The sequence below is a fragment of the Cucurbita maxima genome, unplaced genomic scaffold, assembly GCF_002738345.1.
Source record: "Cucurbita maxima cultivar Rimu unplaced genomic scaffold, Cmax_1.0 Cma_Scf00001, whole genome shotgun sequence".
NCBI lineage: Eukaryota > Viridiplantae > Streptophyta > Magnoliopsida > Cucurbitales > Cucurbitaceae > Cucurbita > Cucurbita maxima.
Genome location: NW_019272017.1, coordinates 7925528 through 7938971, shown reverse-complemented (window position 1 = coordinate 7938971; position 13444 = coordinate 7925528). Strand labels below are relative to the sequence as shown.

At 36.0% G+C, this 13444-nt stretch overlaps 3 protein-coding genes and 1 long non-coding RNA gene across 7 annotated transcripts; 3 read left to right on the top strand and 1 right to left on the bottom strand.

Annotated features, from left to right (window-relative positions):
- Positions 1–2934: 2934 nt before the first annotated feature.
- LOC111489520 (uridine-cytidine kinase C-like) lies at positions 2935–7357 on the top strand. Of its 2 annotated transcripts, none has more exons than XM_023137783.1 (12): positions 2935–3228; positions 3986–4370; positions 4589–4703; positions 4855–5050; positions 5126–5239; positions 5324–5497; positions 5595–5789; positions 5865–5987; positions 6056–6177; positions 6266–6380; positions 6461–6733; positions 6838–7357. In XM_023137783.1, exons 2-12 carry the CDS (start codon positions 4034–4036, stop codon positions 7060–7062), a joined length of 1989 nt encoding a protein of 662 aa, XP_022993551.1. In that variant the 5' UTR covers positions 2935–3228; positions 3986–4033; the 3' UTR covers positions 7063–7357. The 2 variants fall into 2 exon arrangements, with proteins under 2 accessions (XP_022993551.1, XP_022993561.1); XM_023137793.1 differs by having other exon boundaries at positions 2935–3268.
- A 530-nt stretch (positions 7358–7887) lies between these two features.
- Positions 7888–9791, top strand: LOC111479438 (F-box/FBD/LRR-repeat protein At1g13570-like). The gene is made up of 4 exons (XM_023124151.1): positions 7888–8048; positions 8228–9051; positions 9174–9332; positions 9465–9791. Exons 2-4 carry the CDS (start codon positions 8248–8250, stop codon positions 9756–9758), a joined length of 1257 nt encoding a protein of 418 aa, XP_022979919.1. The 5' UTR covers positions 7888–8048; positions 8228–8247; the 3' UTR covers positions 9759–9791.
- Positions 9792–10261: 470 nt separating this feature from the next.
- On the bottom strand, positions 10262–13439 carry LOC111472166 (protein NSP-INTERACTING KINASE 1-like). 3 transcript variants are annotated; one of them, XM_023118099.1, is made up of 11 exons: positions 12991–13439; positions 12783–12912; positions 12628–12699; positions 12415–12558; positions 12268–12339; positions 12141–12200; positions 11963–12057; positions 11719–11865; positions 11307–11654; positions 10858–11237; positions 10262–10781 (listed from the first exon to the last, which is right to left on the bottom strand). In XM_023118099.1, exons 1-11 carry the CDS (start codon positions 13088–13090, stop codon positions 10461–10463), a joined length of 1869 nt encoding a protein of 622 aa, XP_022973867.1. In that variant the 5' UTR covers positions 13091–13439; the 3' UTR covers positions 10262–10460. The 3 variants fall into 3 exon arrangements, with proteins under 3 accessions (XP_022973867.1, XP_022974391.1, XP_022974910.1); XM_023118623.1 differs by having other exon boundaries at positions 11307–11648; positions 12991–13437; XM_023119142.1 differs by having other exon boundaries at positions 11307–11648; positions 11719–11862; positions 12991–13436.
- LOC111486460 lies at positions 12487–13106 on the top strand. The gene is made up of 3 exons (XR_002718884.1): positions 12487–12729; positions 12813–12920; positions 13015–13106. It is a non-coding gene; the product is annotated as an uncharacterized LOC111486460 (long non-coding RNA).
- Positions 13440–13444: the final 5 nt, after the last annotated feature.

Here is a 13444-nt window from a genome sequence, read left to right as displayed (position 1 = left end):
AAATTAAATATATATTTTAAAAAATTAGATATAATTGAAAGTTTTTATTTCCGTATCAAATTGATTTTTTTTAAATAAAGTTATAATACTTATGCATATTATGAAATTTGATCCCTTGTATTTCAATTTGATATGCTAATTATTCCCTTCTAAAAAATAAAAAAGATTTAAATTTAATTAGTGTTGAATATCAAACCGCCAAAAAAAATCTTCCATCCATATAATCTCCAGATTTAGTATTTTCCATTAAAAAAAATAAAGATTTATGACCGATTTTAATTTCAAATATTTTAAATTTACTAAACTCTCAATTCTTAAGATATTTATTTTAAATTCCAGGAGAAGATAAATTAGAAACTTAACTATTTTTTACTTAATTTTTAGAAGAAAAAAATAAAAATAAAACATTTAGTATGAAAACCACAGTAGGTTTATGAAATATAGTAATTTGTACAAGATAATAATTGTTTTTATTTATTTTCAATTTTTTATTCATTTTAATTATTAAAAAAACAATTAAACTAAATTATAAAAAAAAAAAATATCATGCAATCTTTAATTACTTTATTTTTATTTTTTAATTCTATTGGTTGTGTGTTCCAACGATTGGAGGAGAGAAACAATCAACCGTTTTTACCGATTAATTTCAATAAAGACAAAATAATAATAATAATAATAAAATAAAATAACTAAATAATTAATTTTTAATGCAAATATTTTAAAAATTTTCCACATTTTTAATATTTTTTTTAAACAACTCAAATTGAACACTTTATCCATAATATTTTTCTATTTTGACCCTGATAAGATCAATACAAAAGATTAGAGTTTTTTTTATTAAATATTTTTAAAATTTTTACTAATGGTTAGTAAATAAATAACTATATTATTTTAATTCATATTTACAAAATTTTAACATAAATTCATACACAATTGAATTATTTTAATGTAAGTTCGATTAAAAATAAAAATAAAAGAATGGGAATAAATATTTACAAATATATAAATTAAAATAGTATTTAAACCTGAAGAAAGTCAAAGTTTAGTAAATATATGAAGGTGGATGATGTTTGACTTTCATTATATTGGAATGATATTAAAATCAACGTTTTGAAATTGATGAATTAAAAAAGAAAAAAAAAAGGAAGTGGGGGTATTTTAGTCCATGCTGCAAATATTTTGATTTAATTTCACATTTGAAAATTACATTAAATGTGATTTCAAGAATTCTAGTCAAAAGAAACCAAACAATTTGAAATAAATAAATACTTTAATTTGGAAAAAGAATTAAATTAAAAAAAACATAATGTGGTTATGAGCAGTTGAAAGTATATTCTCTTTCAATATTCCCTTAGAGACACTAATTATTAATTCACTAAAGTAAAGCAATGGTTCTTTGGTTAATTAAAAATTTTATTTGGTAAACAAACAATAAAAATGTTGAATTAAAGGATGGATAATAGTTTTTTTTTTAAAACAAATTATTAACGTAAATCGACCGATAATAATTTTGATTACATGTAAATATCGGTGCTTCAATTAGGACAGGAAAGCAAGTGATTAGTTACTGATGATTTGGATGACTTGTTAAGTAATGATTTCGTACTGGTATTATGTTTTGCCTAACTTGATCGAGTGAAATGATACCAAAAACAAAGTGGTGTCAAGTTGAGTATTAGGTTGTGCACTTGGGATTGAGAGTGGACACCCGTATTTATATTGTTTCATTCACAATAGTGATCGACAGTAAGCCCTAATTGAGATCTTATTTATTCACTCTTTGGGTAGTCGATCAGCTCCTCCTGCTCGACTAGGGCTTCCATTTCTGTTTGCATATGTGCGGGTTGGATAGACTTAGGTCTATTGGCTCATCAGGTTGGGTATCTTATTAACTATAATTTGGATAAAGAGAAGAAGCAAGAAATTTCGAATTTGATTACTATAAGATAGAGTACCTAATGTTTGTCTCTAAATTAGTTATGCAAATGTATATAAGGGAATACATTACCCACACTCGACTCTAGCTATGATTCTGACTCATACCCACCCTTTATCTCAAACTACATGTGTGCATTTATAATCCACGTTAATTCGGGGTTGATATCTATTTGGTCCAAGTTTCAACCTCGAATTTAAGAGATAAAAAATGCATTTTTGTCGATCGTCAACCTAAATAAATATTTACTAATTAGGAATATATTATCGATTTCCCATTGTTTACAACGAGAAGAATTGATATTCGACCCACTTTAAACTGAGACAAATATGACAGACAAAAAGACTAAAATACCCCGAGAAAAGTTGAAAATAAAGAGGAAATGTTTTACATGGATGGGAGTGGTTAGGTAATTTCAGTTTGGGTCCTTCCATTATTTCACCTTTCCATATCAGTCCTTACTCCAAAATTATGTGCCGTGGTCAATGGATAAAGTGTTAGGATTACAGCTTTTAAGTGGCTATGAAGTCAATATTTTTTATTTTGGGTTTTGAAAAATAAAAAAACAAAAAATAAATGAGAGAAAATTTATATAAAAATTTAATTTATTCATATTTCAATTATATCAAATTTGAATATATCTTATCAAAATTAACCGAATTAAAAAAAAAAAAAAACCAAAATTTCGAATACAAAATATCTCAACAAGAACCTCTCAAAACTCCTATTTTCTTGGAACGATAATATATTTTTTATTAAAAAAATCAAATTTAATGAAACGAAAATAAATAAATATATTTTAAAAGGCGGAATGTGGATCCCGATCTGATTGATTTTCTTTTTCTAGATATTTACGAGAATGGATAGCATTAATTAATTGAGAAAAATAAATGGTAAATCTTTTTTTTTTTTTTTTTTTAAATGATTGAATTAAAGTTATCCAAAATATTAAATAATAATAATAATAATAATAAATACCCATCTCCGGTTCTCCCAGTTTTCCTCTCCTCTGAGAGTCCTTTTTTCTTGCTTTTCCTTGAAGAGCGTCTGCAGATTCTCTGGAATTCGCAGTTCCCAAAACTCAAATAAAAGAAGAAACGGGAAAAGGGTATCAAAAAAATCCCACAAATTCGAGCTTCTGCTTCTGTTCTATACCAAGAAACTGGAGCCCGAAACGAAACATTATATAACCGACCTTCCTTCCTTCCAGGATGAAATTTGCTACCAGCCTTATGAACTGCGGCTGTGCTCACTTGTGACCCATTGTGATCACGAAACTCACTCTTAAACCGGTGAGTGCTTTCGAATCAAATGCCGAGAGATGGATATTGGGTTCGCACTCATCTTGCTTTCCTTTTTTTTTTTTTTTACTAAATTCCGGTTTTGTTTTGCTTCGTTGTCGTGATTCATGGATGCTGATTTGTTTTCCAATCGTTTATTGTGTCCTTTACTTGGGTGCATTCTGTCGTAGTCGAATGAGTGGTTGTAAGTTAAAGCAGAGTCATTATGATTGGTTTTGTTCTTGTGTGATTGCGTTTTCTGGGACGTTCGTTTTTTTTTTTTTTTTTTCCTTTTGATTTTTGTTAATCTGCTATATGGGTTGTTCTTATTATGATTGATTTCGACGTATTTTCATCATTGGAGAGGGGAAACTTTGTGGTTTTTGTTTAATTGTCACTCTTGAAAGCGTTTGGTTGGATTTTACTCGATTGCTCTGTTTCGGTTTATTGTGGTTCTGGAGAAGTAGCTGGGTTGTAATGCTTGAACTTAACTTAGAATTATGAAATTCAATGACAACCGAGAAGATAAGTCGAATAAGCTGCCTTCATCATTGTGGATCCTTTCATGCCTTGTATTTAGCAGCTTCATTTATTTCTGGAATGAATTTTGTTTCAATCATTTTTCTGTGGTTTGAAAATGTACTTTGATCAATAATGCTCAAGATTCCCCCTGAAGAACAGATGGAAAGAAGTATTGCCTGTACTTTGATCTATAATTCAGTCATTTTCTGGCGCATAAAGTGTTGTTTGTTCCCTTGATCATTCACAGTTCTATTATCTGGCTGCATTTTTGTGAGGGAAGTAGCACCCTAGCTTAATGGCTCAAGATCATTCTAGTTGTGAATCTCATCAGAAACGAGCTGGTCTATTAAAAGACCAAGTGAGGTTGTTTAAGAGGAAGGATTCTGACCGCTATGAAATAGTTTCAATCCAAGATCCTTTGTCGTTTGAGAAAGGGTTCTTCATAGTTATTCGAGCCAGTCAGCTTCTAGCTCAGAAGAATGATGGAATAATATTGGTTGGTTTAGCTGGTCCTTCTGGGGCTGGAAAAACTGTATTTACAGAAAAGATTATGACCTTTATGCCTAGTATTGCTATCATATCCATGGATGATTACAATGATGCAAGCCGAATTGTTGATGGAAACTTCGATGGTAAGCACACTTAGTTTATCAGTATTTGTGAACTCCCACATCGGTTACATCGGTTGGAGAGGAGAACGAAGCATTCCTTAGAAGGGTGTGGAAACTTCTCCCTAGCAGACAAAACCTTGAGAGAAAGCTCAGAATGGAAAGTCCTAAGAGGACAATATCTGCTAGCGGTGGGCTTAAGCTATCGGCAAGCAATAACTGGCTTCCCTATTCTATTTCAGATCCACGTTTGACTGACTACGACACCTTGCTCCAGAATGTACAAGATTTAAAAGCAGGGAAGCAAGTCCAGGTCCCAATTTATGATTTCAAATCCAGTTCCAGAGTTGGATACAGGTTGGTTAATCTTCTAAGTAATAAACATAGCATACGATAAGTAATAAGATTATTGCCTTTGTAGTTATATCTTATGCGTTGGTTCATGACACAAAATGATATCTCCTTGATAGTATTTGAGACATTCTGTTGTCCTTTGCTGGCATTATAGGACCATTGAGGCTCCCAGCTCAAGGATTGTGATCATTGAAGGAATTTATGCTTTAAGTGAAAGGTTGAGGCCCCTATTGGACCTTAGAGTATCTGTTAGAGGTGGAGTGCACTTCGACCTTGTGAAGAGGGTGTTACGTGACATCCAACGTGCTGGCCAAGAACCAGAAGAAATTATTCATCAAATCTCTGAAACAGTTTGTACTCTCCTGCTGCTAAGCATTTTATTACACCATCTCCAGAGTTATCTAAGTAAACTTCTTTCCCTGCAGGTGTATCCAATGTACAAGGCTTTTATCGAACCAGATCTTGAAACTGCTCATATAAAAATCATCAACAAATTTAATCCCTTCACAGGATTTCAAAGCCCCACATACATTCTGAAGGTTATTATTCATTTGGCCCTTAATGTTTTTTCAAATGCCACTTTTTCTACATTGACACAACCCCTTTTCACTTTGTCTCTGTAGTCAGCGAGAAAGATAAGAGAAGATCAAATTAAGGCTGTGTTATCTGAAGATCATATAGAACATAAAGAGCAGACATATGATATATATCTGTTGCCACCAGGTGAAGATCCAGAGTCTTGTCAATCATATCTAAGGATGCGCAATAAAGAAGGAAAATACAGTCTCATGTTTGAGGTTGTTCATACTTTCTTGTGTTCTTGACATTTTTCTTCTTTAGTTTTCTTTAGATTCCATAGTACATTTATGATTTGGTAATTATTGAACCTTACAGGAATGGGTTACTGATAATCCATTTATCATATCTCCAAGAATAACTTTTGAGGTCAGTGTGCGGCTTCTAGGTGGGCTGATGGCCTTAGGATACACAATAGCAACGATTCTTAAAAGAAGCAGCCATGTATTCTCAGATCAGAGAGTGTGTGTGAAAATCGATTGGCTGGAACAATTAAACCGCCAGAATGTTCAGGTACTTGAACAGTATGAATGGTGGCTTGCCAATGGGCATGTCAAGTACTGAGCTTCTCACTTGTTGGCGAAACAGGTACAGGGAAAAGATCGTCTCGTCGTAAAACACGTAGCGGAGCAGCTGGGATTGGATGGTTCCTACATTCCTCGTACCTATATTGAACAGATTCAACTGGAAAAGCTTGTAAATGAAGTCATGGTAATGAAGTCTTTGTAAGCTCTGATTTATTTGTTTTCAATTCTTTGTCATCATCATGTCATTTGCAGGCTTTGCCTGATGATTTGAAGTCTAAACTCAGTCTTGACGAAGATTTGGTTTCAAGCCCCAAAGAAGCACTCTCTAGAGCCTCTGCTGATAGAGTTTCCTTGAGAAATAGGAATCTCAAAAGGTTAGAGTGTTCAAGTTTTTTATAAGCTCTTTGAGAGGACTCTCTTGCCTAGTCCTATGTCTAATGCGTGAAAACTTGTATTGGGCAGTGGCATATCTCGGTCATATACAACCCAAAGGGAGAAAAAGATGACAGGATATGCTTCCAACCACCAGAGATTTGTTGACAGAAACTCAGAGTCTCCGGCAATGCTTGCAAACCAGGTACATAAATGAACCGGGACTAGAGATACTTGGGTTGTGGAAGATGAGTACTCTTTAACATTACTTTGGTTGCAAACCAGGGAGCCATGACTCAGCTTTCTGAGCAAATTTCATCACTAAATGATCGGATGGATGAGTTCACAACTCGAATTGAGGAGTTGAATTCAAAGTTGAGTTTCAAGAGGAATTCACCCAGCCAACAGAACATGAATCTCCAAGCAGAAACGTGTAATGGCTCTGTGCCAACTTCTTATTTCGTGTCTGGGTTGGGTAATGGTTCCTTGACTGGATCCATTATGCCCAATTCTTCATCTTTCCCCCAGTTGGGCAAGGAATCTCCTTTAATGGATGAGGTAAGTGGCTTGTCATTCTGCTAAGCTATGTCCTGTCCATCACTCATATATATGTTCATGACTTTCCCTGGCTTGTTGTTGTTGTTGTTCATCTCTCTTATCAGATATCAGGAATTGCGAGGGGGCAACGACAAGTTATGCACCAACTAGATTGCCTGAGCAATCTCGTCCGGGAACGCGAAAGCGGGACCGAAAGATCTCGTCAAGTAAGAACAAAGAAGAAAACCATAATGCCTGATCCTGAGCCTCTTACACTTCCTCTCCTGTTGACCATAGCAGTTGGTGGTGTAGGAATTTTCTTGTACAAGGGGCTCTTAAGACGTAACTGATTCCCTCCCTCCCCTATCCCTCAACTCATTCAATAGATTAGAAGCTTTTCATCATTGTCTTCAGCTTCGGCTTCCACAAACTGTGTTGCAGTCATCGCCCTTCGACACCGGAAGGACACAGACGACGAATCAATCTCGATGATTGAGAACAGTATCGTTTAGAGAGATTCTGAAAGCAGCAGAGAAAGTTTGAGCTTTCAAGATCCTCTGAGTGTGTAATAAACTACTTTTCAGTTTGTGGAGATGCCTCATTCATTTCAGTTCAATAACATTTATATCTGCTTGCTTTTTGTTTCAAAGTACAACCATTCTCCTCTGCCACATTCCCACTTTTTTTTTTTTTTCAACGGATTTGGCTATTTCAAAAGACAGTTAGTAGGAACTTTCCACAAAGTAGCCACAATCAAATCATTAGCTGATTCGAAACTAATTCAATATACTGACTAAGGGTGAGTCGGTAGGTGAAAGAGGCTAAGAGATGCTACACAACGAATGAGATTCCACCCAACAATATGTTCATGTTGATTGAGTGGGCCTAATCCATGGCTTTAAAACCAAACTAAACTAGCCAAGTATGAAATTACTTTTGGTTAAATATGAAATTTTAAATAATTATTATAAATTTATTTTGGCCCTTATAACTAAATAACACCAACTTAGTATGAAAATAATTAAATTTTAAAATCTTAATAATTATTTTAAAAATTACCACAATATTAATTAAATTTAAAATAGAATAAAATTTCAATTAAAAAATAAAAAAAAAAAGAGTTGAATTTCCAGTTACAACCTACACCGAACGCGGCGTCCCTTTCACTGAACAGAAACCCCTGCCACTGCCCACTCCAAACTTTTGCGTATGTTTATCATTTTCTTCAATTCTCTGTTTACGCCGTCCTTCCTCCGATCATTTTTGAACTGAGAGCTGCAGGCGACCGCAACGCCGCTTTTCCGCCTCTTCTTCTCTTCTGATCCTTAACTCGCTGGTGGGTTTTATGAATTTTGTAGACCTCGTCAGTTTCCTTGCTCTCCAAAACTGTGTTCTTTGGTCTGAATTCGGAAGTAGTGTGTTTTTTCTTTTTTTCATTTTCCTTTACTGCATGAATGCCCGGGTGGAATAATTGTGTTATTGCAGTTTCTCATCGTGTTCTTGCTTCTATTGCAGATAGACAGCGAAATTTTTAAATGGGTGACATTTTGGGCGTGGATCATTTAAGCGATCTGCCTCAGAGCATTATAGAATGCATTCTCACGAGGTTACCGATTAGAGATGCCATTAGAACCAGTGTTTTATCTAGGAGATGGAGATATAAGTGGAATACCCTTACTCAACTTGTGTTTGATGATGATTGTGTTGCCATGTCCAACGATGGAATTTATGAAGACCTTATATATTTCATCACTCATGTTCTTTTTCTTCATGAAGGTCCAATTCACAAGTTCCATCTTTCTGCTACCTACTTACAGAATACCCCAGATTTAGATCAGTGGATGCTTTTCCTTTCAAGGAAGGGCATCAGGGAATTGATTATTGAATTGGGAGACGGTGAGTGGTTTAGGGTTCATTCTTGTCTTTTTAACTGTAGTAAATTGACCCTATTGGAGCTGTATCGTTGTGAATTGGATCCACCTCCTACCTTTAAGGGATTCTTATGCTTGAAAAGCCTAAAGCTTCATCAAGTTCTGATTGCACCCGAAGACATTGAAAGTCTTATTGCTAATTGTCCACTCCTTGAGACTCTGGCGCTTTCCTACTTCGATAGTCTAGTCCTTAATATCTGTGCTCCCAATCTCAAGTACCTCTATCTTGAAGGCGAGTTTAGAGACATATGTCTCAAAAACACGCCACTCTTGGTTGCAATTTCGGTTGCATTATATATGAACGATGATACTGAGCCCTTTGGTGATAATTCTGATTGCAATTTTGAGAAGTTTTTTGGTGGGGTGCCTTATCTTGAGAAACTTACAGGGCATGTTTATTTCACCAAGGTACGATTGTTCAAATATATTTATTCCTTTGATGATCTGTGCTTCTGTTGCATAGCTTTATTTATAACAGTTGGTTTGAAGAATTAAATGTGACTCTCATACCCCCCTCCCGCTCCCCATAGTATCTGAGTATAGGTAATAGTGCCAGAACTCTACCGGTTTCACATATCTATTTAAGGAGTATTGAACTGCACCAAGTCAGTTTTGAAGATATGAATGAGATACTTGTTGTGCTTCGCTTGATTACCAGCTCTCCGAATTTGGAGGAGCTGCATGTTTCGGTAATTGTTTTTTTTTCTTTCCATTCTTACCGTTTTTCTCTGCGGCTCTGTTCTTGAATCGGTGTGAACGTTTAAGTCATATTTTGATGAAGTTCGGAATGGTGACATCATTTTCTACTTGATTTCAAACAGGGCTCCTCAAACCCTGTGGCTGCTTCAGAAGCACCTGACTTGGACTTTTGGGAGAATGAATGTCCTTCGAACTGTACATTTGGTAAACTTAAAGTTGTGAAAACGACAGATATGTCTGGTGTACCACACGAGATGGAATTTATTAAATATTTGCTTAGGAATTGTCCGGTGCTCGAGACAATGAGTATCAGACCTTGTGTCTATGTTACAGATCGACGGTTGAATATGTTGATTGAACTGTTAAAATTTAGGAGGGCTTCACCTCAAGCAGAAATTTTGTTCATCCAAGAATAGTTGTTCTAGTAATAAAGCCCCTTTTTCATTTTATACCTGCATTAATATATAATTTTCTTCAGTAAATAGATAGCTTTATTGCAGCTTTTATTGATATTACTTGTTGTGAAATCAAGAATGAATGGTATGACCCACTTCTGTTATATGATATGTGACTTTCCTTCTCTTGTCATTCTGTCTTGTCAGCTGCAAGATTCTTTACGAAACATCATTATGAACTCTATATTGAAGCATGTTCAATGATATGCCCTTACTTTCTCACAAGGCTGAGTTGAGTATCCCCTTCGAATATTTTTGGAAACTATCTTATGACATTGTATGTTATAGGCGACAACAGAAAAAAAATCTTTCAAAATACTGAATTAGTAGAGAAACCCGGGAATGGTTTTTCAGTTCTTTTCTTACAGAAGGCAACAATATTTTCAGTTCAAAATTGCTTCTGTTTGTTTGATGAATCTTATTGCCAAACCATGGTCTCCTTTAGAGATTTAATTACCAGAAAATGCAGGAGCAAAACTCAATCCAGTATTTCTATTACGAGCTCGAGAACTCGGACTGTACAATTACGAGTTACCTCCACCAACACAGAAGCCTCAACATGAAGCTGACATATGACAGATTCACTTTGATAATATCTCATTCTGCAGGAAAATACATGCTGGGATTCTTTGTATCGAAGATATAAGAAGAACTGTATAACCATCATCTTGGTCCAGAAAGCTCCATGGCTTGTGCAAGCAAGGAAGAATCATCTGTAAGATCAGAATATCGCCCGGAAGAGGAGAATTCATTGCCTCTGTACCTGTTTGCATCTTCCCTCTGAGAAGCTTCCCATTTCTCTGCAAGTCCATCTCCTTCAAGCATTCTGACCACTTCAGACATCTTAGGTCTGGTGGTTGGAAGGTACTGCGTACATAAGAGAGCTACTTGAACCATTTCTTCAAGCTCGATCCAGTCGTAAGTTTTCCTTAGATTCTTGTCAACTAGTATTTCAAGCTTCTTTTCTTGGTTAATTTTCTTTACCTGCAATATTTTAAAGTTGATATTTGACATCTCTTTCATGTATGGAATACAGCAAGTTTTATTTCAGGTGGCTCACCCAATCAAGCATGGCTCCTTTCTGATTAGCAGCTTTTCCAAATTCAAGAGCTCTCTGTCCAGTGATCAGCTCAAGAAGAAGGATTCCAAATCCAAAGACATCAGTCTTCTCAGAAGATTGGCCAGTGGAGAGATACTCAGGAGCTATATGGCCAACAGTTCCGCGTACAGCAGTTGTCACATGTGAATCTCTGTGATCCAACAGCTTTGCCAGTCCGAAATCTCCCACCACAGCCTCGCAGTAATCATCAAGCAATATATTTGCAGCCTTAACATCCCTATGTATGATCTTAGGGTCACACTGCTCATGAAGATACAGCAACCCTCTTGCTGCACCCAATGCTATTCTTTTCCTCACGCTCCAATCCAGAGCTGGCTTTGCTGTTAATGGGAGAAAAATCAGTAGCCATGGTTAAAACCTTGAACAAAACATGTTGTTTTGTATTGTACCTTTGAGACGGGATGCGACACTGCCGTTGGACATATAGGGGTAAACCAACAGTCTCTCTGAGGTTGTCGTACAGAACCCGTAAAGACGGAGGAGGTTCCGGTGCACAGCTAGGCTGATCATCTCAACTTCAGTCTGGAATTGGATTTCTCCTCTGATAGCATTTCCATCTTTTAGCCTCTTCACAGCTACAACTGTACCATCTTGAAGGTACCCTTTGTACACATACCCAAACCCACCCTTTCCCACCAAGTTTTTACTGCTGAAGTTATTTGTGGCAGCTTGAAGCTCTCTGAACTGGAAAATCCTTAGGTTCCCAAGGCAAACTTCTTCAAATCGTTGATCTGAAACTTTAATGAGCTTTTCTTAATATCAAAATGTCATTTGCAGCAATAAGCTTATGAAATGACAGACCATTAACATCAAAGAAAATCTGCTGGTTGTATCGTTGCCTCCACCAAATGAAGCAGCCTAACCCAATTGTCAGCAGAACAACGCATCCAAGGCTTGAGCCAAAAGCTAAGGCTAATCTGTGGCTCTTGGATCTCCCAGAAGGTGCTGCTTGGACATTGTGAAACACAAAACAACTTATATATAGCAAAGGAAAAAACCATGATTTTCAAGTTTGAAACAGGAAGAGAGCAGGAAGTTCGATTACTCTGAGGCGTATCGTCTGCAAATAAGAGAGGTGGAGCAGTGCCATTGCAGCTATGCTCGGACCCAAGTGAGCAAATGAGCGAATTCCCAGCAAGGCTTTGTAAATTCAACCATAAAATCAATAATCTAAGAACAAAAAAGCTCTATGTATACATTTGTTTAGTTGAACAGTAACTTACTTGTAGGTTTTAGGTAGCAATCTGGGCAATGGGCCACTCAGATTATTAAAAGACAGATCCCTGCAACAATTTAACCCCATGAAAAACGGTACAGTTTTAAAATCTTTGTCAAAAGATAAGTGCTTACAGCAATGCCAGCTGAGTCATGTTGGCCAAAGATGAAGGAATAGCCCCAGAAAGACTGTTATTATTTAGCCTCCTAATCACAAACACAAATAAAAATATATGGATTTTCTGTTTGCATCAACAAAGTTTGTTTCTTGAAGAATCTTACAGATATTGAAGACTCTTAAGATGGGAGAAAGATGTGGGAATTTGTCCATGGAAGGCATTGCTTGAAAGATCAAGAGTGGCAAGGGCAGGTATGTTCCCAAGCTCCATTGGGATTGTTCCTGATATATTGTTGTCCTGTAGAAGCCTGTAAAAACAAAAACTCTACAATGAAGAACAGAGGCTTTTCATGGCGATGAAGAAGATGACTACTCACACCGACTGAAGATTTGTCAAATTTCCGACGCTCGGCGACAGGGTACCCGACAAGTTCTGACTAGGAGCTCCTCTGCAATGAATTGTTTCATTGGAACAATCAGTAAGTGAAGCTTTTGAATATTTGTAGAAATTGTTTTGGAGATTTGTTGTTACAAGGAAATGACGAGTTTGTGTGGAGAACAGGTGATCATGGTCCAGCTACATGGATCCACAGCATTTTCATCCCAATTAAGAACAGAATGAGGGTCTTTCAGAGCAGCTTTGATGGCCATCAGGGCTTGCACTAAAAGGGTAAAAAATTGATGTTTAGATGAATATGAACACATCCAAGACGAGATAAGAACACTTCCATTAACAGTACCTTCATAGTTGACACCTTTTGCAGTAAGCAAAGCATTTACAGAAGAATTCCTTAAGCAAAACAAGAACAAGAAGAACAAAATGAAAAGTTGTTGAAGCATTCTTCAATGGCGTTGATGATGGAAGAACTTGGCTCTGGTTTTATGAAGGAAGCAAGGTAGAGAGGAGCAGGTAGAAGATGATCTGAAGTGCTCTAACTCAACCAACTCTCAACTGATCCCTTTGTTTGGTCAGTTTTTCCCTTACTTTTTATATGTCTTCTGGTAAAATTGGATCAGAACTGAGATGGTTTTTTGGTGGTAAAAAGGGAAGCCAACATGCCGCCCAGTGCCTCTGAAAAGAATATGGAAAAGGTTACCAATTTGTAGATATACTTTTAAACACTAAAATTCCCTTCAATCATGCTTGAGTTTAGAGAGAACAGCGTGTGGGAATTCCCCAAATTTAAAATATTC

Bases quoted from the DNA above. Each gene is read 5' to 3' on its own strand.
- LOC111489520 (XM_023137783.1), top strand. From the start codon at position 4,034: ATGGCTCAAGATCATTCTAGTTGTGAATCTCATCAGAAACGAGCTGGT. The intron at 5,240-5,323 runs GTTATTATTCAT...TTGTCTCTGTAG, and splicing joins GCCCCACATACATTCTGAAG to TCAGCGAGAAAGATAAGAGA. The intron at 6,734-6,837 runs GTAAGTGGCTTG...CTCTCTTATCAG, and splicing joins AATCTCCTTTAATGGATGAG to ATATCAGGAATTGCGAGGGG.
- LOC111479438 (XM_023124151.1), top strand. From the start codon at position 8,248: ATGGGTGACATTTTGGGCGTGGATCATTTAAGCGATCTGCCTCAGAGC. The intron at 9,052-9,173 runs GTACGATTGTTC...CGCTCCCCATAG, and splicing joins GGCATGTTTATTTCACCAAG to TATCTGAGTATAGGTAATAG. The intron at 9,333-9,464 runs GTAATTGTTTTT...GATTTCAAACAG, and splicing joins TGGAGGAGCTGCATGTTTCG to GGCTCCTCAAACCCTGTGGC.
- LOC111472166 (XM_023118099.1), bottom strand. From the start codon at position 13,090: ATGCTTCAACAACTTTTCATTTTGTTCTTCTTGTTCTTGTTTTGCTTA. The intron at 12,340-12,414 runs GTAAGATTCTTC...GTTTGTGATTAG, and splicing joins CTTAAGAGTCTTCAATATCT to GAGGCTAAATAATAACAGTC. The intron at 12,201-12,267 runs GTAAGCACTTAT...AAATTGTTGCAG, and splicing joins ATGACTCAGCTGGCATTGCT to GGATCTGTCTTTTAATAATC.